The following is a 26,793-nucleotide window of genomic DNA, read 5'->3' on the forward strand; positions in this document are numbered from 1 at the left end:
GGTTTTGTTCGTGATTAAAAGACGAAAACCAGTTAGCGTGTCGACAAGAATAGGTATTCACAGTTTCACACCTTTTCTGGACATTTCTTCTCACATGCATAGCATGTAAATCTGATGCTAAATTCTTATGAGCGGGAGATATTGATTATCTAGGAAACTCTCATTCAAGGGATTTATAAAACAATACTATTAACACCTTAATTAATTTAAAAAACGAAACATTTATTAATTCATAACATACATCAACACTAAATTCACAGTTTTATTACAATGTTATTACAACATTTTATTCATAAAGTACTGTCTAAACAATAATACACGCAATTACACATAAAGATGTGTATTTTATTCTTACATAATATTTATTTTTATTCATAGAGTTGTAAATTATTACGAGATTATTTTAAGAATAGATCTCTATAAGTGATAAATATCCAGTAAATGGAAATATCTTGTAATTATAGAGGCCAGCTTCATAAAAGATATTTTTCCATTCTTCTTTGGTTCTCTCTTTCCCGTGAATAATTTGCATATTTATGCTCATAAGAAATTTGAGACGAGTAATTTCAGGTTCATCTTGTTCTTCATTTATCACGGTCTCTAAAATTATTATTTTACCTTTTTTATCCTTGCTTGAAACCTTAACAGCATCTTTGCAGTTTTTCAATATTTTTATGCAATTGTCGTCACTCCAATTATGTAAGACTAGCTGCATAAAAAGGCAAAGATATATATCACAATCATTTTATAATGTAATATCGTCATCAATCCCGCTGAATAATAAATTTACAAATGAAGTTGAGTGTCTTATTATTACAACTAGCTTTTTTGGTAAAAGAAAAGGTAAAAAAATAAAAATAAAAATAAAAATTACATTTATATAAACTTTAATTTTTAAGAATAACCATATATTCTGAATAGTTAATTAACCATTTGAAGCTATTCAAGTGCCACCAAATGAAATGGCAAAGCATTGTTTACATGGTGTAAGAAGAAAATGTAGGGAGCTTTCAAAAGTTTTCAACTAATAAATATGTAAATACAATTGATTATAATTAATGGCATGCATCCTTTTACATTAGTATATATGTAGAGAGTAAAAATTATTCAAAATTACTATTTATACATTAAAATTAATTTTTATATATTTATATATAAATATATTATTTAGTTTATTTTTAATATATATTTTATATTTTATACTAGCGTGGTTACTAATGATTTTAATAATCGATTTTTGTATATATCTAAGATGATTAAAAATTATTAGTTGTTGTAAAATCCTAAAATTTAAAATCTTAAGAAATGTAATTTTAATTATTACTTTGAGATCAATTTTAACAAATTAAGAATGATTATATAATAATTTTTTTAATTTATTAAAGGTAATTATATCTAAACAAATGTAAATATAATTCACAATAAAAAAATAGCTTCGATAATCTAATCTAATTTTAAAATTAGTTAAGACACACACTACTAATTAAATGATTACCTTAAGTAGAATTGCATCAGCCTTAGGAATGGATTCAAACATGTCTCCACCAACAAAGCTCAAATTGTTGGATCCCTTCAAATTTTTCACAACCTGTGGAAGATCAAATACTATACATTTGAGTGCTGGAAATTTCTCACTGATAATTAGAGCGGTGGTTCCAATTCCACCACCAACATCCACAATTGTTTCCAACCCCTCAAAGACCATGTTGTGATCCTTTAGTGCCAACTTTATCATCTGAGAATCACCGGCCATAGCGTCATTAAACAAACCCAAGAGTCTTGGATTCTTGTCAAGAAACTCCCACAAAGGTTTCCCCAAGGTGATCTCGTATAGACGGCGATCTTCGTCGGAGAACCACTTGCTCAGATAATTAAAGGAATCTGAAATAAGTGGATCCATAACGAACTCAACCAATGGAGATATACAAGGGTTTTCAGTGCCTTTGATCAAGAGTTCTGATGCTGCTGTGAGAGCAAATGCTTCCTTTTCTTCTTCTTGATTGCCATCATGGATTCTAACCTTTGTCTTGTAGATACAGGTATATATAAATATTAATCTTTTCATATAATTAAAATGCAAATATTGAAATTTTCAAAATCAAATTAAGCTAAGTAAATACAAAATTAGAGAGATGGGAAAACATAAAGATATACAACATATATAGAAGCACCTATATATGATTACAAGATATAGCATAATAGCAATGTATATATTATAAATACTTTTATGTGTTCAATAATTTTTTCATGATATGTTTATATTCATATTAGTTATTTACTAGTACTTATTAAATTTGTTTGACAAACGAATAAAATAGTATATATATATAGTGAGATTTAAGACATGTCATGCAAAATGTTTAATTATTTATGATTTCTATTAATTGTTTAATATATAGTATATTTTTTGTAAGTATTCAATTTTCTAAAATATTAATCATAATTATGAATTTAGTGCAATAGTTTTGAATTTGTTCATACTAATTTAGTTAATATCCAAAATAATGAGAATTGAAATCTTAGGTTAATTAATAATACAAACAAATGAACTAAATAAGTAAATACATAAATAAAAAATAAGAAAATATTGATTATTTCGAACTCTATTTTGGAGAGAGAAAAAAAAGATGAACCAGAGAATTATATCTAATCTTAAATAATTTTAATTGTTTTGTCAATTTCTATAGTTTCATTAAATTTTTAACTAGGTCTCTATATATATATTTTTTAATTAGATTCTTATATCATATCAGATTTTGTAATTAAGTCTCTACCGTAACAAAAATATTGAAATTAATGGAATATTTTGTTAAACTATATAGAATATTCAGTTAAGTGTTAAGCATATTCGTTTTGCTTAACAGAATATTCTGTTAATTCTAATATTTTTATCACGGTAGAGACTACAAATCTGATATGGTATAGGACTCAATTGAAAAAAAAAAGCATGAGAACCTAATTAAAAATTAGTAAAATTATAGGGATTGATAGAATAATTAAACCTTTAATATATTAAAGTAAAAAGAGGTAGAGTGATTTGAATTATAGATTCTTACGATATCAAAGTATCCAATATACGCCATGTAGCGCATGAAAACATCAATGCGATGAACTTTAGTTGACGGAATTTTGAGAATGGAAACCAATTCTGAAAGAGTAATGGGTTTTCCATGGTCGTGGATTATGTTTGGTATGCGAGAATCAATAATCCACTTGAGACACATGGGGTCTAGAATGCTAAACATGTGCCTATAAACAAGTGCTTGAGCTTTGAAGCTCTCACTTGCGCTGCGCCCATTGTTTGAAGTCATAACTCTTTTGTGAACAGTTTTGATTCTGCTGGTCTTTTTTGTCTTTGTGGTTGATGCTCATGTTGAACTCACATTGGTTTAATTTATAGTGTAAGGTTTCATCTTGCATGCAAGAGGTGATTAATTTAATAATTTTCCATGTGTACCACGTTACGGATTGTTAAGGTTGATGTACTTATTTTAAAATCGCTAATTTATTGGATAGCATCTGATGTTTAGATTTAAATATTGAGGGTTATTTCGATAAAGATGTATAAAACGTCTTTTTTTAAGATATTTTTTAATAATTAAAATTTAACACATATAATCGATTAAATTGTGGTTAAAATTAGGGCAAATAAATTAATTTGACAAAAAAAAGAGTGAATTAAATTTTAAATTGGTCGAAATTATTTTTTTTATAAAAATGACAGCAATACCCTTATTATAGAAAAAGATTAAAATACTTTTATTATATATATTAATTTTGAGAATCTTAAATTCTAACCCTTTTTTTCTCTGTCATCGTAGGTTAGGATTTATAATTTTCAATATATATATAAAGTAGGGATATTTTAGTTATTTGTTTATAATAAGGATATTATAGTCATTTTTTATAAAAATATTAATTTAGACCGATTCAAAATTTAATTTATTAATTTTTTGGTTAAACTGATTTGTCTAGTCTAATTTTAATAAAAATATCACAGTTTAATTGTTTATATGTATTAAATTTTAATTTTTAAAAAAATATTTTAAAAAAAATAAATTTTTAACGTCTTTATTTAAATGACTCTCTTAAATATTTGCAGCTCCATTATGAGTTTATGACGCGCTTGTTGATCTAGAAGATAAGTAATTTTTTTCCTTCAGGTAGGTAGAATATTATTTTAATTTTTAAAATATTAAATCTTAATTTAATTTTTAATATTTAAAATATTTTATTTTTATTTTAAAATATTTTATTTTGTTTTATTATTTATTTTTAATTAAAATTAATTTTTTCTAAAAATATCATTTTTAATTTTTAATTTCTAATTTTTATATTGAAATATTAGCTCTTCTTTTATCAAACTAAGTATATAAATGAACTACTAATAAAAGCAAGCTTCAAAACTAATGCGAATTCCTTTATATGATCAGATTTCTTAGACTTACAGCTTAATCTGGGATTTTTTTAATAACTTCCAATTTGAATCGTACAATTGTGGGGGAATTAATTACAATATATATGTTGACCATTAGACTACTTGACATTGCTTTTCTTATGATGAATAAATTAAGCCAATTTGTGACTACTCAATATTGGATTATTGGACTAACAATTAAGAGAGTAGTTAAATATATGTCAATATTAATATATTTATATATAAATATATATAAGATTTAATTTATTTTTTAATGTATATTTATATTTTATATTAATAACTGATTATAATAATTAATTTTAATATATATGTAACATCATTAATTAAATTTATATACAATTTTAAAAAAATAAAAAAATAAAAATTTAAGTACAATCAATTTTATATTTAGTTAATAATTAAAAATTTAATTAAATTAATTAAATTATTTAACTATTTTTAATTATTAATTTTATATAAAATTAAGTGTATTTGAATTTCCAAAAAAAAAACACTTAATTGCCTCTAAGTCTATTATAACGGCTCCGCATATAATAATACATAATTACAATTCTGGCTAACAATATTTCAAGCATCCAACAACCCTTACATGTGAAATTGAATGGTCTGTTTATATCTTAATTATGCGCGAGTTTCTATGTTAGTGTGAATTGTATAAATCTTTTATTTTCTAATCAAGCTTTTATAAAATATAAACACGTGATACTTTACAATCAAATTTTTATACTACATATATAAATGATAATTGATAAATCATTCAACGTTCTACATTTAAATTAGGTCACCTACTTCAATAAAAATTTTATAATTATCATTATATAAAAATATTTTATCTTAATTATTAAATAATAAAATATAAGATTTGATTTTTATATATTATAAAAATATTATTTTTATTTAATGTGTGATTAAATAAATAAATTATATTTTTTTTAAAAACATTATAAAAAAATATTTTTAATATATTCAAATAGGACTTTTTCATAATATAAAATACTACAACGAATTGAAAATAAAAAAGAGAATAAAAAAATAAAAAAATTTTAAATTTCAATTAAAAATTCATTAGATTTCGTAAGAATAACACTTTAATTTTTAAATTTTTATTCAATTTATCTTTTAATAACTTATAATCAGATCTCGATGAACCTTCAAATTATTAATTGTTATACTTGTCTAGTGCACAACTTACATGCATGATTTGCTTTGACCGCAACAATTAATATATTGATAATCAAGTAATCAACTAACTTTTATTCTCTTTGTCTCTGTTGCTAAAAAAACGTTTTATTTATTTATGTGAAAGTATAGAAGAGATGATATAAGGTAGAAGAAGAGAGTAAAAGAATGAGAAATTCTGATCTTAGACCTGAATTGAATGTGTGTATTTTCCAATATCTAATACAATTAGAGGGTAAACAATTAGTATGCATGTAACCAAGTTGGGTTGGTCTAGTGGTTAGCTCACTAGTCCGCTTAAGCAAGTGTCGGGGGTTCGAATCCCGCCTTGTGCATGCAGCAACCCATTGGCCAGCGGCAAACCCTTAAATGGAGCTCAGTACCGCGACGGATTAGTCCTTGACCTGCCGGGTTGGGGGATACCGTGGGAAACCAAAAAAAAAAAAAAATTAGTATGCATGTAAATATCAATATTGATCAAGTGATTTCCTGGGCAGGTAAACCAACTTCTTTCAATTCTGTAACACAATTGGGTGAGTTTGGTCTTGCTGTACTACTACTCCTTTCTACAATTTATTTTATTTTGGACAAATCATTAAGGAAAAAAGATTTCTAAATCGACAACAATGTATCCAAGTTGTATACACTTACGTTAATTATTAATATAAGATTTAATTATTCTATTGGTTTTTATAATTTTATTAAATTTATAATTAACTATTTATATTTTTTCTTTCAATTGGATCCTTATTTACGTTACTTTTCTAAAGATTTTATAATTGTCATCATTCGAAAATATTTCATCTTAATTATTGGATGATAAATTATAGGACTTAATTTTTATATGTTATAAAAGTATTACCTTTATTTAAAGTATGACTAAACAAATAAATTATACTTTTTAAACAAAGATCATCGTAAAAAGGTATTTTTGGCATCTTCAAATAGGACCTTTTAGTAATATAAAATACTAGAGTAAAGTATCGTTTTTATCCCCAATGTTTGGGGTAACTATCAAAATTGTCCTTAACGTTTAAATCGTCCTATTTAAATCCCTAACGTTTCAAATAGGTTCAATGTTGTCCTACCATTAGTGATCTAGTAACAGAATTGACGGCAGGATAAAATTGAGACAATTTTAAAATATTAGGGGTTTAAATAGGACAAAAATTTTGGGGATAAAAAATTATAATTATTGAAGAATAAAATTAAAAATAAAGTTGAACTAAATTAAACATTAAAGAATTTCGATACATTAGAGAGAAAATGTACAATTTATACTTTATTGTATATGTATTATTTTTTCTTTTTTTGCAAGTTTATATACTAGTCATTTTACAAATGTTTCATAATGTGTAAAAATCTTTAAGAGTAAAATTATAAGAAAATAAATTTATTTAGAATGAAAGTAATGTGATTAAGTGTAGTTATTTAGATGTGATTAAAAAATAATTGAATAACTATATATCGTAAAAAATTGATATTATTGAAGGATAAAATTAAAATTTATTTTTATGTATCGTTTTTGTTCTTTACGTTTTCGTCTTATTTAAGTTTCTAACGTTTCAAAATCGTCTCAATTTTATTCCGCCGTCAATTCTGTTAACAAATCCCTTACGGCAGAAAAACATTAAGCCAATTTTAAAATATTAGGAACTTAAATAGGACGATTTAAACGTTAGAGACAACTTTAAAATTTACCTCAAACGTTAAAAACAAAAACAATACTTTACTCAAAATATTACAACTAGCTAAAAATAAAAAAATAAATAATAAAAAAATAAATCTTCAAATTCCAATTAAAATTTTATTAGATTCCATAAGAATAGCACTTCAAGTTTTAAATTTTATTCAATTTACCTTTTAATAATTCATAATCAGATCTCGATGAACCTTCGAAATTAATTGTTACACTTGTCTAGTGTACAACATACACATGATGATTTGCTTTGACCGCAACAATTAATATATTGATAATCAAGTAATCAATTAACTTTTATTCTCTTTCTCTCTCGGTCTCTCTGGGTAAAAAAAGTTGTATTTATTTAGATGAAAGTATAGAAGAGATGATAATATAAGGTAGAAGAAGAGAGTAAAAGAATGAGAAATTTTGATCTTAGACCTGAACTGAATGTGTGTATTTTCCTATATCTAATACAATTAGAGGGTCAGCTATTTATACAATTAATTAGTATGCATGTGTAAATATCAATATTGATCAAGTAATTTCCTGTGCTGGTAAACCAACTTCTTTCAATTCTGTAACAGAATTGGGTGAGTTTGGTGTTGCTGCACTGCACTACTACTCCTCTCTACAATTTATTTTATTTTTGGACAAATCATTAAGGAAAAACAAATTAATTTTCTAAATCGACAATAATATATTACAACTTATGTTAATTATTAATATACGGTTCAATTATTCCGTTGATTTTTATAGTTTTATCAATTTTATAATTAAGTATATTTATATATTTTTTTAATTGGATCCTTACGTTATTTTTAATTTTATAATTAGATCGTTTCTAGTATAAAAATATTAGAATTAACTGAATATTTTTTCGTAAATTAAAAATATTTATAATTAAAAATCTAATTAGACATTTAACCACATGTATTATGAGAAATTTTTTTATTAATTTTAATATATATTTTGATATAAAAATAACTTAATAATTATAAAATTAAAAGTAGTTTAAGAACCTAATTAAAAAAATAAAAACCTAATTAAAAATTTAATAAAATTATAAAAACCAACTTAATGACTAGTTTGTTTAGTAGTCCCAATCGAATCAATTATTTTAAACATGTGTAAAATGCATATATAAATTAAGGTAAATTCTAACCTACTCTTCCTATAATAACATGTAATTTACCCTCTGTGACATGTCATTTTTTAATTGGTTGCTATGTTAACTATGGTTAAATTATTGATAATTAAATTATAGCCCAAAGTGGGTGATTATGTAATTAAATACCTCCAAATTTAATTTCAATGCCATCCAGAAATCCCATATCATCATCACCATCACCATCATCATCATCATCGTCATTATTTTCATTTTCTTTTTCGTCTTTCCCTTCTACACTATCATCATAAAAAGCCATCATAATCGATTTCACGTTCTTAAATTTTAAGATTTTCTGAATTTCGCAAACGTAAACTTAGTCTCACCTGGGCTAGGTTCACAAAACAAAAGCAGTTTTTATAACTAAACACAAAGAACACAAAACACAGAACACGACCTTACTTGAACAGGATCTGTTCTATAGGCTCGTACATCTGTATCCTTGAGTTCTAAGAAGACTTTGGTTGAACTATGACCGTGAGGTCAGAGCGTGATTAATTGTTCCAAAGCGCATGCCATCTGAACAGTGGAGGATCGTTCGCACTACAACCTTGTGGTCGAGATGGTCTCACGGTGTTCTGACAGACTCAAATATTTTTCCCTGGCAATTTAATTAGTTATTTTCTCTAAATACTTAATTTCCTGGTTCATCAAAATATGGAACACCTAATGAGTTGATTTTTTCTTTCAATTTCAGAGAGAAATGGGACTGGGGTAAATTGAATTTCTACACAATGATAAAAATATAACTTTATTTTTTAATGTTTATAGAAATTATATATTTATCTCTCTTATAAAAATATTTAATTACAAAATTACCCTACTTTAGTTAACATATTAACTCTTATTGAGTTAAATTAACTCAAACTAAAACTAAGCATCCAATTAAAGTATGTCACGTCACGAGGGGTAATTTACATGTTGAAATAGAGGGGGTTGGGTAGAACTCACCATAAATTAAACTTAAATTTATTTTAATACATGGAATATGATTTATATTTTAAAAAGAGCAATGTTATACGATTAACAAAATTTAGAATAAAGTAACAATTAGGTTATTAAGAATTTTAACTTTGAGATAATTAATCTTTAAAAAAAAATTACTAATCAAATAATCAATCTATGATAACAAACCGTGAATACATTATGTTCTTAGTCAATTCATCATATCAAATTTAATGATGGTACTTATGTATACCATTATTTACAGTGAAGTATTTTATTACTGCTACGTGAATATGTAGACAATATCGTTTATAATAATTTTTATATATATAATCTTCGTCAACTATTCTTTATTTACATCAAATTCTAACGAAACAAATGAAGTTTTACTCTAAAAGTTGCTATCTCCGAAGCCATTATTTTCTCTAAATAAACATATTACTATAATTAATGGTACATATGAGCACAACTGTTAAATTTTACTTAATGAATCGACGAAAAAATATAACATGTATACTGTTTGCTATTGTAGAGAATTTAATTAGTATTTTTGTTTTTTAAGGACTAATAATCTAAAGTCGAAATCGTTAATGACCTCATTATTATTTATTCTAAAATTATTATTTTTGGTAAATACTTAGCCAATACTCTAAATAATAAGTACTAAATTTTAAATTCTTAATTTTCAACTCTAAATCCTATAAAAAAAAATAATAAGAGCATAAGAGTAATAAAATATTATTTAATTAATAGATACGAGTGTAATTAAGATTCTGTCAAAGATTGGCTTCGTGGTTATAAGATTGTGTTAGTTGTTAAAAATCCCTATATCAGTGGCTTGTAACAAAATTAAAGAGACACAATTATTGAATACAAACTATCATTCTTTCCTTCAATAATGAGTGCTTTTGGCCATGGATCGATAATAATTCTTGATACCATATAATATTTGTAGTAGTAGTAGTCACAAGTAGGAACAGAGAGTGAAAAATAGAGAAAGAATCAATGATAGTTTGTTTTGAATTGTGTATCTTTGGTTACAAGACATTGATATATATAGTAAAATTAAAAAACTCTTAACAACTAATAGAGCTTTATAATCACCAAATCAATTTTGGATAGAATTTTGATTACACTCTTATCTACTAACTAACTCAATAATATCTTGATCTACTTAATATACTAAAACTGGGTTTTCCCCGACTAATAAGGGTGACGTGTCACTCTCTCGTGAGTTCGTTTTCTCTCCAAAAAGAATAAAATTTTTCATCTATTCTAAATTATTTATTATAATTATATTATTATATTATATTTAATATTTAATGAATAACATATAATTATACTAATTTAAGAACATATTTTCATTATAATTATATCAAATCAATATTTAATGCACTATTAAACTACTTATCAATTATAATGCGTAATTACTGTACATAATAACAAATTGCCTTAATAGTAATTAATTTACATATTTATTTTTGTTTTACTAAGGTCTATAAATAGTGTTTTCCTGTCGTACATAAATCTAAATTTGAGAATCAGCTCATAATTTTATATTTAGTATTTTTTTTACTACTTCATAGAATAAGAATGTATTCTTCATTTTTTATTAAAGTTGATCCTTTTAAGGTACAATTTATAATTTTTTATAATATTTTTCATATACTCATTCTATTCTGTTATTCTTTTAATAATTTATTAATTGTTATTACTCTAAGTTATTCTTATCGTCTAATGTTCCAGTTCAATTGTCTTTTACCACAATCGTTTACAATGCATCACATCCATGAAATACCTTATCGAGTTGTCTTCACTGATTCGAGTTCCAACTACATGGATGTAAGCGTTCAAAGAAGGGGCAATAATCTCTACTTTATCGAATGATGGTTGGATCTACTCACCTATTATGACCAACCTAATGGAATGTGGTTAAAGTTAGCTTTCTTAGGAGGAGATCGATTTTTGATTGAGAAATTGCATCCACGGAACATTATAGGGCAAGTTCAAGTTCCATTCCCTCCATGCTTTTTACGTCTGCCCAAAAATCTTCGAAGTGGAGCACATATTCCCTCAGTTTAAGTTCAGTTTTGCTAAATTCGTGACAAACTCGGATATATAATTTCAACGATTGGTAATATATTTAATTTTTCTTATTTTAAGCTGTTCATTATTAGAATAATTTTATAACATATTGTGATTTTTTTCAGAAATTACTGGCTTTCTTTTGCATGCATGCAATGCCATTGAAAGGAATAAGGGTTAGTTTGATTTCTCGGTGTGGCAATTTTATACCTTGCCACATTGCATGAATAGCGGATGGTGAAGTTTATTTAACAAGAGAATGGTTTGAATTTGTACGAATTCTAAATATTGATACTTACGATATTATTTTAGTTGGTTGTCGTTACGAGAATGACTCTATACTATACGTGACTAAAGACTAGAATAGATTCAATATTGTTTAAGTAATTTTGGTTTTAATATTAGTATTTGATTAAATTATAATTAGAGAATTTTAAATTATTGCTTCAATTTATATATTATGATTATTTTTTCGTGGATGTACTATTTTTAAATTATTTAATAATTAATAAAATAAAGTAGTGTCAAGTATATTATTTAAGTTTATTTTTATCCTTTATTTCTTTATTGGTATTTTCATTATATTTGACAAAAAAAACTCTATCTAAACATATAGTTTTTGTTGACCTAAGCACAATTTAATTGCCAATAAAAATCAATTTTATCTATAAAAAATAATGAAACATGTATCTTTTGATATTATATTAATATAATAAGTAGACATTATGATATAATAATATCTTTAATTGCATTATAATTGGCTCATAAATAATATATGATTATATTATTTTAGAAAATTTTTTTCATTATAATTATATCAAATCAATATTTAATTATGATAAAATATGTTAATTATAATTATATCATAAAATTATAATAATTATGATAATTATGTTATATATTTTAATCATTTATGTAAATAAATAAACTAGAAAATAATCAAATCAAATCATGACGGTAAATAAATAATATAGAATATTATTATACATTTAATTGTATTATAATTAGCTCATGAATAATTATTCATGTATGATTATATTATTTTAGAAAAATATTTTTATTATAATTATATCAAATCAATATTTAATATATTATTTAAATCTAACTTTTATGTAACAATAATATTATATATATTTATATATTATTTTTTTAAACTCATTCTTACAAATATTGGCATATAATTAATATAAATAACATATATACTTAATAAATATCTTTATTAAATTAATTATAACGATTAATGCAAGATAATCTCATAAGTATAACCTAATTATAGCAAGAATTTTCATAAAAATAATTGACTACTAATTTGAATATAATTGATATAGTTAAATTGATACAACCGATAAAATTGAGAATATGTAGCAATTATAGCAATTATTATATCAATTATAATAATCATTCACGTGACTTCATATACAGTAATTTTTGAATTATAATTGTCACATAATTACTGTTGAATATTATTTAATTTTAGATGTTTTATAGATAATATTTATTATCACATGAATTATCATCATTACTCAATAATAATAATAATAATAATAATAATAATAATAATAATAATTTCGAATTTATATAATTGATATAATTGATAAAATTCTAATTCTCATTCGTATGTCATAATTTTATTAGTATGTATTCACAGTTTTAGTCAATATATAATAATAATAATAATAATAATAATAATAATAATAATAATAATAATAATAATAATAATAATAATAATAATAATATGGACATAAAATTAATTAATTAACAAATTGAATTTAGCTTATAGAGTTTTATTTTCTACTCAAATTTTTATTCATTAATGATTTTATTTTTTATATTTACAGTAAATTTTGACTATAAAAAAATAGTATTGATTGTTTCCTATTTTATTTATTTACAGTCATAATTAAATTTGATATAATTATAGTAAGTCTCTATAATTATAGTAATATAAAACTGCTTCATATATAGCAATAATATTATACATATTTATATATCTCTATTTTTATCTCTTTTTTCAAAATTTTGGCATATAATTAATGTAGACAAAATATAATATTAAATTACTTTGTTATACATATATATATGAAGTTATAAAATAACCCGTATAATTTATACGTATGGCATAATATGTATGTCAAAAAAAGATTCCATACTTTTTGTTAACCACTGTTTTGTTATACGAAATTGATTGAAATGATATAATTTCTATTTATATAATTTTTTTCTATCAGTAGCAATTAGTATCTGCATTAAAAATTTATACCGTTTGTAATTTTTTTCTCATGAATCTATTTTTTCGCCAAAATTAATACACTATTTTCTCTTCTAAGTTTATTTTATAAAAATATCTTTATTATAATTATACTATAATTAGCATTTAAGCAATAATACATAATTATACTAATTTAAAAAAATATCTTTATTATAGTTATATGAAATCAATATTTAATAAATTATTAAACTACTTATCAATTATCAATTAAAAATACTTTTAATTATTTTAATTATATTGATAATAATAATGATAATAATAATATAATATGATAATTATATAATAATGACACCGGCCATTAATAACCAATTTATATTTTTCTAAATAAATTTATTTTATACAAAATTTTTTATTATAATTATATTATAATATTATAATAAATATTTAATAAATAATGTATAATTATACTAATTTAAGAAAATATTTTTATTATTTATCTATTCTATTCTATTATATAAAAATGGAATTTTTACATTTAATGATAGAACTGATATGGCATGCTCTTGAGGTGTTTCCAAATCTATTTCATTTAATTCGTCAAAGCAAATCAATTATAATTAATTAATTATATCAATTAATTAATTTGATTAGACATTCAAATCTCACCATTTATTATAATTTATATAAATTAATTAATTATAATTAATTATATCAATTAATTAATTTAATTAATTATATTAATTATTTGATTTGATTAGAGTAAATATCAAATTATTTCATAAATAATAAATATGATAACGAAATATATGAATTAATTTAGTTAGTTTATTTTTCTCAATACCATCTATTTATATAAAATCAAATATTTTTTACTCATTTTTTCTCTTTTCTCTCTCCCTCTCTCCTTCCTTCTCATGTTTAGGGTACAATTTTTGTAATTTATTTAATTTTTGTTTCTTTTATCTTTATTTATCTCCCTCTCTTCCTCCCTCCCTCCCTCCCTCTCTCTCTCATGTTTAGGGTATAATTTTTATAATTTATTTTATTTTTGTTTCTTTTATCTTTATTTATCTCCCTCTATCCCTCCTTCCTTCTCCCGCTCTCTCTCCCCTCGTGTTTAGGATACAATTTTTGTAATTTATTTAATTTTTATTTATTTTATCTTTATTTATACATTTTATTTTTTAAAATTTTTGTTCATTTTAATTGTTTATTATTAGGCACATACTTTTTTTTTCTTTTAGCTTCTGATTAACAAAAAAGATGTGTCATTTGTAATATTTTATTTTGTCATGTATACTTCAATTCATATATATATATATATATATATATATATATATATATATATATATAGTCTTTTTTTTTGTGATTCACAATTAATATATAGTGAATTCTATCCAACCATCTCTAAAATAACATGTAATTTACCCTCTCTAATATGCTAATTTTTTATTGGTTAATATTTTAATTTATTATATTAATAACTAAAAATTTATCCTTCTCTCATGAGTTTCACTCCATTTTAACATCATTTGCAGTAATGAATTCTTACTGTTGCAAAAATTAGAACTTACACTTACGTACTGTTATAAGGTTATCAAATTAAAAAGAGATGTACTTTTAAATATGATATTGTACCAAATGTTATTATAATAACAATTTTTTATACATATGAAGGATGAATTATTTCTTTTCTTAAGAATGATCTTTCTTTTTTTATTTGGCCACTGTTTTTTTATCAAAGCGAAACCTTGAAACTGTACCTAAATACCTTTATGCTGAGATGGGTTCCCGTCCTATACTTTAATTTGTTCTAGCTATAGAGCCTAATTAATTGTTAATTAGAACAATGTTTAAGTTAATAAATTTGTAATAGTTCTTCAATAATTTCTTTTATCAATATTATTCCAACAGTTTTTTTTCTTCGGCGAAAAAAATTCACGGAAGAGTTTCTTTATTAATATTTTAAAAATTATATCATGATATATTTTAAATAATAATTTAATTATAAATAGTCTTTATTATAATTAAAATATTAATTTTAGTTAAATTTAAGTAATTTAAATTACTAATATAATTAGTAATTAAATTAAAATATCAACTAATAAAAAATTGCCACATCATAAAGGGTAAATTACATGTTATTTTAGAGAGGGTTGAATAGCATTCACCTTAATATATACATTGTTCGTGTATGTGGTTTATATGTTAATATTTTTATTGATTCTCTTTATTATTTTATTTTAGTTATATTCATTGATTTTTCTGTATTAATGCTCTTTTTATTTAAAATATCGAGACAATTTAGAGTGTATGTTGTGACCCATGTGATATTTGTTAATTTTGTGTATCTTTTTAGATGATTTATGTTATAATATGTTTAAGGAGTTGACTTAAAATTATAATATGATATATAAATTTATAATATGATTTATAATGTGTTTAAAATATGCTAAAATATTTATAATATGCTAAAATATTAGTAGTTAATTCTAAATTAAAAAGATTATCTTAAATTATTGAATAGTCCAAGTATAACCGGAGTTAATTTAGTTTATTTGTTTATTAATATAATTGATTAAAAGCTTAAATGATAAATAAGACAAGCAAATAATTAGAAAAATAGAATGTTAGCAATTACTTAAAATAGATAACAAAATAAGTTATAGGGTATTACTTTATTTAAATTATTAATAATTAAAAGAATAAAAGGTCAGTAATTATTTTTAAAATAGACATTAAATTAGTTTTATGGTACTAATTTATTTGATTTATTTATAAAATTTTATAATTTTCAGATTTATATCTACTCAATTTATGTATTTTATTTTATTCTACTTTAACAAAAAATTGAGACGTGCAATTTTTTTATTTTTTTAGAAAGTATAGCGAAATGAGTTATATCAATTATAATTAATTATCGATAATTGATATCAATTAATTGATTGTATTAATTTGTAAGATGAATAACGTATAATAAATGTTGTGAAATTAATAATAAATTAATAATTAATAAATAAAAAATTAAAAGGAACTTTTTTATTGTTTTTTAATGGCTACACGTTTTTATAATTTCACTTTCCTTTTATCTCTTCTTTTCATATTTATTTCTTTTAATTTATTGAACTAAATTAATTGTACTAATTATTTGTATTAACTAATTAAGCACTTAAAAATATTATAAAAAATATTTTTAAAATGTGTCCTTAAAATACAAATTAACTAAATTATTTTTTAATTTAATATGTTTGATTCATTCAATTGTATTAATTATAACTAATCAATTATTTAATTTGATTTGATTAGGATAAATATTTCATCATTTAATATTTTATTTGATTCATTAAATTACATTAATCATAACTTCAAATATTTAATTTAATTAGAGTAAATATAAAATTATTTTAAATTTTGTTTGATTCATTAAACTAAATTAATTATAACTAATTTATGATTTAATTTGATCGAGATAATATTAAATTATTTAATAAATAATATATAAAGCAATGAAATAAATGAACTCAATTAATTTAATTTATTATCTTATTATTTTATATATCCATTTTCTCTCTCTTTATTTTGTACCTCAGGTAAAATATTTGTAATTTTTATTTTTATTTTTTTATCTTAATTTTGCTAATATTTTTCTATGATTTTGTTTTATATTAATTTTTTTATTTATTTTGATTAATAATTCTTAAGGGTATCCTTATTTTATTTAAAGATAATTTAAATTTTTTGTAATATTTTTATAAAAGTTGATTAATAGGTTTTCAACTCTATCAGGATACAGAAGATTTTCAAAGAACAAGGGAATGATCTGAATTTGCACGAATTCTAAATGTTCGAACTTATGATGTTGTTTCAGTTGGTTGTCGTTACGAGAATGACTTTAATCTATTGGTGTCTAAGGACTAAAATAGATTAAATATTATTTAAGTAATTTATTTATAATATTGGTATTTGATTAAATTAGTTTTAGAAAAATTTAAATTGTTGACTTAATTTATATATTATGACTATTCTTTTTGAATATATTATTTTTATATTTTTTAATATAAAATTTCTTTTTTTTTTCTGATTTTTAAGTTTATTTTTTTTCTTGGATACATGTGTCACCTTTTTTCTCATTTTATATTTCATATTAGTAATGTAATTATTAAAAAAATGTATTTAAAAAAAAAATATTAAAACGTCACTATTTAAAAAAAAGGGAAAGATACGTGAAAAAAAGAAAAATAAAAAATTAAAACATCACTATTAGAAAAAAAACTGTTAATATGCGTATGAATAAGGCCGGGATTCAGGAATATATATGGATATAAAAAATAAAAAAATATTGCACGGTTGTAGAATAAAAAATAATCATATATATATAACAAAATAATTATAACAAAAAAATAATTAATATATGTGATTTAAATGTTTTTAATAACCAGTAACATGGAGTTTAACAAAATATAATTCATATATTTTTTTATTTATGTATATGTATAGAATTATTTATGTATATGTATATATATTAAAAAAAACTATCGTGATATATATATATAGAGAATTATTTAACAAAATTATATAATATATATGTATACATAAATAAAAAAATTATTATAATTTATGGAAATTACGCATGAACTTTTTTTTTTCTCAAATAAATTTATTCTAATTATATTACAATTAGCTCATGAATAATGCATGAATATATTAATTTAAAAAATATCTTTATTATAATGATATCAAATCAATATTCAATGCGTTATTAAACTACGTATCAATTATCGATATTTTTAATCATTCTAATTATATCAATTGATATAGTTCTAATTCGCATTTAAGTTTAATAATTTTATTAGAAGATAGTTGATGCACATATTAATAGTGACCTATTTAATTTGATATCAATTAGTGGATAATAATAATAATAATAATAAGGTCTACATGGTACATGCATTATATTTTAAAAAAGGTAAAATATATTTTAAAAAAAAATAAGATATCAATAATTAATTGTGATTAATATCAACATCAATAATTAATTCTTATAATTATTTTTGTACGACTAAAAGTTACGTATAGTGTTTTTTTTTGTAGAATAAAAAAAGTTTCTGATTCATAACATTTTCATAAAGTTTTATCGTATGGACACAAGATTAATTAGATAACAAATTGAATTTTAATTAATATATTTTATTTTCTGTTCATATTTTTTCATTAATTATCTTACTTTTTATATTTACAGTAAATATTGAATGTAAAAAAAATTAAATGTTATCTATTTTATTTATTTAGAGTCATAATTAAATTTGATATAATTATAGCAAGTATCTAGAATTAATAATAACATGATACTACAATTTTAAGTTGTATAATATAATAAAAAAATGTATCAATTTATGTATGCTTCCTATTAGGACCGTCAAAATGGGCTAAACTCATCGGATCAACCCGTTTACCCATTTAAATGGGTGGACTTTGCCTCTAAAATTAAACCCGTTTAAATTTCGGGCTAAACGGGCTAGCCTGTGTGCTAAATGGGTGGCCCATTTATTTTTTTTTTACATTTTTTTCAAAAAAATCAGTACTTTTAGTCGATATTTCTCTCGATTCGACCTGAAAATCAGACCTATCAACTAAAATAAAAAAAATTATTTTTAAAGATTTTTGACCTAAAAGTGGTATTTTTTGTCAAAATATTTTTCAAAAAATAAAATTAAATGATAAACGGGCTGGCTCGTTTAACCCATCGGACTGACCATAAACGATCCGGACTAGAAATTAAAATTTTGGCCTGCAAATAAAGTGGGTTTAAACGGGCCAGCCCATTTAATCCACTGGCTTAATGGGCCGGGCCTAAATGAACCGGACTAGCCCGTTTGACAGTCCTACTTCCTATATAGCAATGATATTATATATATTTATATATCTCCTCTTTTAGCTCTTTTCTAAAAATATTGGCATATAATTAATGTAGATAACATATATATTGAGTAAGTATCTCTATTGAATTAATCATAAAGGTTAATAAAATATAATGAAATAAATTTCACCTAATTGTAGTAAGTATCTCCATTGAAGATATTTGCTAATTATTACCGTGTATAATTAGTGTATATATAATATATAGAGAGAGAAGGAGTAATAGTGAATTGTTACAATTATTTAATTTATCATCTAGAAAATTCATACCTTAGACATAAATTTTCTTCTGTTTATTATTTTTCATACCTAAGGGCTACTAATTCTATCAATAGTGTTACCTGTGGTACGGTTGATTATGTAATGAAAAAGTTTGAAAAATAAAGACAAGAATTATAAGGTTATGGACAGTTCCATACAAATTTGACAAGAACAAGACGACTTATGTAGAAATGGTTCTCATGGATGATAAGATAAGTTGATTATTTTCCATGATTCTTTCAAGTGATGCTAGGTCTATTTTATAGATATTTTTTGTTTATATTTTAAGTTTATTTGACAAGTAAACCCTCGCATGAATCAAAAAAAGTACGATTTTATAGATTTATAAGTGTTAATAGTCTTTATATTTAATTTGTTTAATAGTGTGATAATATAGCTAATATATTTGTTGGTGGATTTAACTATTATTACTATATTATTTATGATCACATTCAGTATATATGTGTGATTTATTGAAGAAAGTACATTATTAAAACCGATTAATAACTATTTTAGAATTAATCCAATTAATACTGAATTAGAAAAAAAAACAATGCATAACATGTTACTTTTTTATTAATCAAATTATTATAATTTAAATTAATTTTAAAAAATAATTTAAAATTATAATTTCAATCTTCTCACGTGCATGGCACGGGTAATTACCCTTGTTATTCTTATATAGAGCGAGATTGGCTAATATTGAAAAAAGTATTGGTCTCCTATTATTTTTCTTTTAAAAAATATCGCAATAGGAATTCTAATTCAATAGCTATAAGGTTTAGGTGGGCAACATGTTAGAATCTCCTTCTTATTACTTTATTAGTTACACTTCTACAAATATTTTACAAAAAACCAATGTAACTAATTTCCCCATTCCAGCCAATTCATCCCAAAGTTTATCTGAAGACTGAGCTTAGGACAAAGTCAAACCGAATTTAATTATTATGATTAAATTAATACCGTTAAAACTTAAAACGATAAAAAAGAACAATAAAAAAAAAGAATTTATGTCTATTCAAGTAGTATAAAATGATAAAATATAAAAAAATATTTATAATTATTAAAAGAATCGAAATAATAAAAACGACGTAATATTATATAATAAATATTTAAATATACTAAATAATTTTAATAAATGTCAATTGATTCTAATATATTCTAACAATTACTATTAGTTATTAGTAATTTTTTTAAAATTGTTATATTATTTTTAACTATATATATAAAATATATTATGAACATTTGGTCCTTTTTATACTGTGTTGACAAAACAGTACAAGATTTTTGGTTTTAAGGCACACTTTTTAAGATTTTAACGTAGTCTTGTTTCGAGTCAAATTCTCTTCAATCTGTTGCTGCCATAAAGTTTATCTAGCCAAACCTCATCTAACGATTCCTCAAATTAGAAAGATCAATGAATTTCTGAAAATGACTTTAACTTAGGTAGCTTATTTTTTTTGAAATAAAAAGTGCTCAACACAACAAGGTGGAGCAGCAGAACATAAATAATAGGCTACTCAATATACAATCCATCATTGATCAACTCAATAAGTAAAGTACCCTCTAGTCATCTTCGGTATTGCCATTAACAACCAAGAGGTTCACCACCAAGCCACCCGTCGGAGAGCATAAAGGATCTGTTTATTATTTCCAACACCCCTGAGCCTTTATTATTGAAGACTCTACCATTCCTTTCTAGCCAAATTGCCCAGATGACAGCAAAGAACCCAGTCATCCACCGCCTCCGCTCATTCTTTCTTGAGGAAGCATTCGTCCAGCTCTCAAAGTGTTGTTTTAGTGTACCCGGCATAGTCCATATCCTGCCAAGAGCGAATAGCCAAGCACACCACACCTGCCAAGTGATCTCACAGCCAATAAAAAGATGAGCAGCAGACTCAACAGACTTACAACATAGAACACATAAATTATCATGCTGGTCAATGACACCTAATTTGCATAGTCTCTCCTTAGTGTTCACCCTCTCAACCAAAACAAACCACGAAAATAGCTCAACCCTTGGCGGAACGAATCCCTTCCAAATAGCACTAGTAAAGCTATAGCTAGTAATTTCCTCCGGGAGAGCTGCTTCCTGCATCACCTGCACAAAGGAGTTAGTAGTAAAAATACCAGTGTTATCATATTTCCAGACCACCATGTCCTCCCTCTCAGTTGTTATTCTTACTGGCTGCAAGACCTCATGGAGTTGGTGTAAAAGCTCCAGCTCTCACTGAAATAATTCTCTCCTCCACTGGAAACTCCATATCCATTCTAACCCATCCCAAAACCCGCATTCCCCTATAACAGATCCTGTGAGGTTTGAAACCGAGAAAAGTCTAGGAAACATCTCTTTCAACCTTCCATCAGGTAGCCAGACATCCTCTCAGAACTTGATTGTTCTGCCATTCCCTACATCCATAGATAAGCCTCTGATCATCTTTTCTCTGATTTGCGGCTCCTTGATCTGGAGCTGACAGATATCTCTCCAAGGGCCCCCCTCGCAGGAATAGGCTGGCCACACAACATTGCAGAGGGATTCATGCTGTTACAAGAACATACTACTCTCTTCCATAAAGGGCAATCTTCTTTCGAGAATCTCCACCACCACTTGAACAGAAGGGCTGTATTCCTAACCACTGCATCTCCCACACCTAATCTACCCGCCTTTCTAGGAGCCATCACTATCTCCCATTTCACTAGTGGCATCCCTATCTTCCCATCCTCCTTACTCCATAAGAACCGTCTTTGCAGTGAGATCAACTTTTCTACTACTGCCTTTGGCATCTTGTACAGGCTGAGATAGTATATAGGCAAGCTATTGAGCACGGACTTGATGAGAACTAGCTTGCCCGCTTTATTGAGAGTCTTCGCCTTCCACAAGCTCAACTTTTCTTCCACCTTATCAATCACCGGTTTCCAAGTTTTAACTAACCTTGGATTCGCTCCCAAAGAGATTCCAAGATATCGGACTGGTATAAAGGCTTCCTTACATCCCAATAGCTGACACATCTTTCCCGTCCAACGCTGTTCACAATTAACTGGAATAAAACTGGACTTCTCAAAATTAATACTCAACCCGGACATCAGTTCAAAACAGCGGAGTAAGCGCTTGTAATTCCTGATAGTCTCTTCCTCTGGAGGGCAGAACAGAATAGTATCATCCGCAAACTGCAAGTGCGACAGCTCAATGTGATCTCGTCCAACCAAAAGTGGTGAAATGCGCCCATTTGTTACCGCCTCTCCGATCATTCGATGAAGGACATCAACAACTAGCACAAACAGAAAGGGCGATAACGGATCTCCTTGTCGTAGACCCCTTTCCATTTTGAAAGGCTTAGAAGGGGATCCATTTATAAGCACCGACATAGACGCAGAGCAAACACATTCCTTAATCCAGCCCCGCCATTTCTGGCCAAACCCCATCTTTTGCAGAACTATATCCAAAAAGCTCCATTTGACTCTATCATATGCCTTCTGAAAGTCCAGTTTAATTATCGCTGAGCTTCTTCTTCTTGCCTTAATCCACTGCACAGTTTCATAGGCTATCAAAGCCCCATCATGAATTTTCCTGCCTTGCACAAAAGCACTCTGAGTCTCGCCTACCAAGCCTGGCATCACATTTCGCATTCTCCTCACCAATACCTTAGAGATAACCTTATACACACAACTCACCATGCTAATTGGCCTGAGGTCTTTGATTTCTGTAGCTCCAACAAACTTTGGTGCCAAAGCCACCCAAGGGACATTCGAATCCCTAGGCAGCCTAGCCGACCGAAAGAACCCCATGACTGCTTCAATGAATTCCTTCCCCATTTCATCCCAGCACTTCTTAATGAAATTCATATTATACCCGTCACACCCTGGTGCCTTTGTTGACTCACAATCCCACACGGCATTCTTTATTTCTTCAGCAGTTGGCATCAACTCCAGCCCTGCTGTTTCTTCCTCAGATATCTGCCTTACCAGCCCATCCCGAAACCCTATATTAGGTGAGGTCTCCTGATGGTACAAATCCTTATAGAACTCTCTTATAGCAACTTTAATTCGGGGTTGATTTCTAACTACTCTTCCATGGATTCTCAAGGCATCAATCCGATTGTTTCTCCTCCTTGCCGATGCTATATTGTGGAAGTACCTAGTGTTTCTGTCCATCTCCTTAGCATGTCTGGATCGAGACATCTGCTTCCAATGGATCTCCTTCCTGATATACCATTTCTTACATGAGCTCACCAGCGCCTTCCTCCTTGCTTCCGCTGTTCCATCATGCACTCCATTGCTCACCATTTCATCGACTTTCCTTATCTTCTCTTCAAACCTATCAATCCTCCTATCTATATCTCCAAAATTCTCTCTATGCCATCTGCGCAGTGGGGTCGTCATAGCCTTGAGCTTGTCCAAGAATTGTCTCTCTCCTATGCTCCTCCACTCCTCCTTCACCATCCTCAAAAACCCAGCATGAGTAAACCAAGAATCCAGACTCCGAAAAGGCTTGGGACCCCCTCCCATCCGTGTGACATCCATAACCAACGAACAATGGTCTGACAACCCTCGTGGCCCTCCTCGTAATCTTGTTTTAGGAAACTCTTCCAGCCACTCCAAGCTAACCAGAACTCTATCAATACGACTACATGACTGGCCCCTGAACCATGTGAACCTATGATCAGACAAAACGAGATCCACGAGCTCCATATCTTGAACCCAAGATTTAAACTCAACTGCGGATACCGGCAAAGAAGTAGCCCCCTTCCTCTCCTCTACTTGAGTAATCTCATTGAAATCCCTCATAAAGCAGAAAGGTAATTGACATAAGCCTGATATGAAGCTCAGCTCCTCCCACACAATAAGCTTTTCCTCCCTAATATGCTCACCATACACTAAACAGAAAGCACACCGAAAATTATTTTTGACCAGCACTCCATCCACACATAACCATCTAGCTCCTTTATGACAATTGCTCATGCTAAATACCGTCTCGTCCCACATCAACAACAAACCACCAGAAGCACCTTCCGATCCCACAAACTCCCACCCTACTACATCATTACCCCACAATTGCACTACGTCAAATTTAGTCAGAACCTCTTTTTTTGTCTCTATCAAACCTAACATATGCAAATTAAATCTCCTCCTAAAGTTCTTTACCATACTCAATTTACCAATTCCCGCCAACCCCCTAACATTCCAGGATGAAAAATTCATTTTAAAACAGTTGTACACACCTTATTCCGATTTTTCGGGCGACTTCTTCTAGCTTTTTCTTTCTATTTGGCCTGCTTTTTCTTTAATGCCAGTGCCTCATTCTGCTCCTGGAGTATCATCATGATATCATCTTCCTCATCATATTGCACAGCTCCACACTCCATAGCTAGGTCCCACGCCTTTCGATTTTCTTCCATGTTTTCTAGCCGTGTAGTTTCAGACGTCTCAGACTCAGCGCCATTTGTAGCTGCAACCCCTACTTCAACACCCACTGCATCCATTGCTTCACCAGGCTTCGCGTCTTCCACCACCAGTGGCTCTACCTGTCCCGGACCACTTCCATCAGGCTGTAAGACCGCAACCCCCAAGTCGCCAGTCACGTCCTTCCCCGCTTTCCCCCCATCTCGGTCTGTCCAGCCAAAACCAGTTCTCGGTCCCCACCACTCCTTCGGTTCGGCCCTACCCGCACATCCGGTCTCCCCTCTAGGATCACCGCATCCATCGCTGGTGTTCTCGGCTCCCCAGCCATCTCATGGTTAATGTTTGGGTTTCCCGGTTCGACAGAAGCGTCCCGACATCCCAGCCCCCGACGCACTACCTCGCCATCAGGAGCATCCCCTTCCTCTGACAAAGGAGCGGCACAAAAAGACTGGGTTCGTCCCCTGCCGAATACCGCTACACCACCCTCGTGCACTTCATCGAAGACGTGCCCTGAATCCCCTCCCGCACAGGTTTCGGTCCGGGTCATATGTGGCACCCGATCCAGGATGCAAGCAGCGCATATCAGCCCGTGTTTCCCTTCAATTCCAATTTGTGGGCCTGCGTGTTTTAAGCCCAAGGGGGGTCCCATATCATTGGACAAAAAGTTTTGGACTCCAGCTTCCGTGAGCCCCAAACCAAGCCCCTTATCACTACTAGTAGCCTCTGCCCCAGCACATATTCGCCCACCCAAAAAATCCCATGACACAGTTCTTTCTGAATCTGTTTCTTCATCATTAGTGCGTGATCCCCCAATATCCTCTTGTGATAAATTGAGATCAATTCCCTTAAATGTAGGCGTTACCGTTTTGGAAATCAAAAATTCGTTATTCCACTCATTCAAATCTTCTGAGGAGATTACCACTTTACCCTTCACCTGTTCATCCTCCCTCACCGTCGGCAGTATCACATCTGCCGATATGTCCCCTGTGTCCAGCTGCCCATGACAGTTAACATCAATAACTCTTGTACTGCCCATGCCAGCAGAGCTGTCGCCAAGAAACTGCCCCTGGTTCCGTGCGACCGTGCCCCCCTCTGCACCGCTCAACGATTCACAAGTCCCGCTCCTCACTTCCGATACAAAAACATCAAACCTAGTTTTGCCTACGTACATGCATATCTTCTCGTGAATAACATCAAACCTTGGCGTATCAATCAGCACACGCCCGGCGGTAAACGACAAGCATGACATTGTTGCATGCTCGCACATCACTACCTCTCCCCATTGTTCACCAATCGCACGAAACGTAGCTTCAGACCATGTGTGTAACGGAACTCCGATGCACTCGATCCATACTCGTCTCTTGTCACAACGATCATACTCACTCCAGCGTCCTACTCGATAAAAAAACTTCAAGAGATCAGTCCTGTGGATAGTGAGCGCCTCGTCCGCACTGTTTGTACTATCGAAAACTAACAAGGCTTTGTATGCTCCCAATGCATAAACATTTACG

At 27.3% G+C, this 26,793-nt stretch overlaps 1 protein-coding gene and 1 pseudogene across 2 annotated transcripts; one reads left to right on the forward strand and one right to left on the reverse strand.

The window, feature by feature from the left end:
• Positions 1 to 201: 201 nt before the first annotated feature.
• Positions 202 to 3,364, reverse strand: LOC112797874 (isoflavone 7-O-methyltransferase). 2 transcript variants are annotated; one of them, XM_025840985.2, is made up of 3 exons: positions 3,057 to 3,364; positions 1,496 to 2,020; positions 202 to 709 (listed from the first exon to the last, which is right to left on the reverse strand). In XM_025840985.2, exons 1-3 carry the CDS (start codon positions 3,309 to 3,311, stop codon positions 404 to 406), a joined length of 1,086 nt encoding a protein of 361 aa, XP_025696770.1. In that variant the 5' UTR covers positions 3,312 to 3,364; the 3' UTR covers positions 202 to 403. The 2 variants fall into 2 exon arrangements, with proteins under 2 accessions (XP_025696770.1, XP_025696769.1); XM_025840984.2 differs by having other exon boundaries at positions 1,496 to 2,026.
• A 5,494-nt stretch (positions 3,365 to 8,858) lies between these two features.
• On the forward strand, positions 8,859 to 9,054 carry LOC112799110 (small nucleolar RNA U3; annotated as a pseudogene).
• Positions 9,055 to 26,793: the final 17,739 nt, after the last annotated feature.

The sequence above is a fragment of the Arachis hypogaea genome, chromosome 4 (genome assembly GCF_003086295.3).
Source record: "Arachis hypogaea cultivar Tifrunner chromosome 4, arahy.Tifrunner.gnm2.J5K5, whole genome shotgun sequence".
Lineage (NCBI taxonomy): Eukaryota > Viridiplantae > Streptophyta > Magnoliopsida > Fabales > Fabaceae > Arachis > Arachis hypogaea.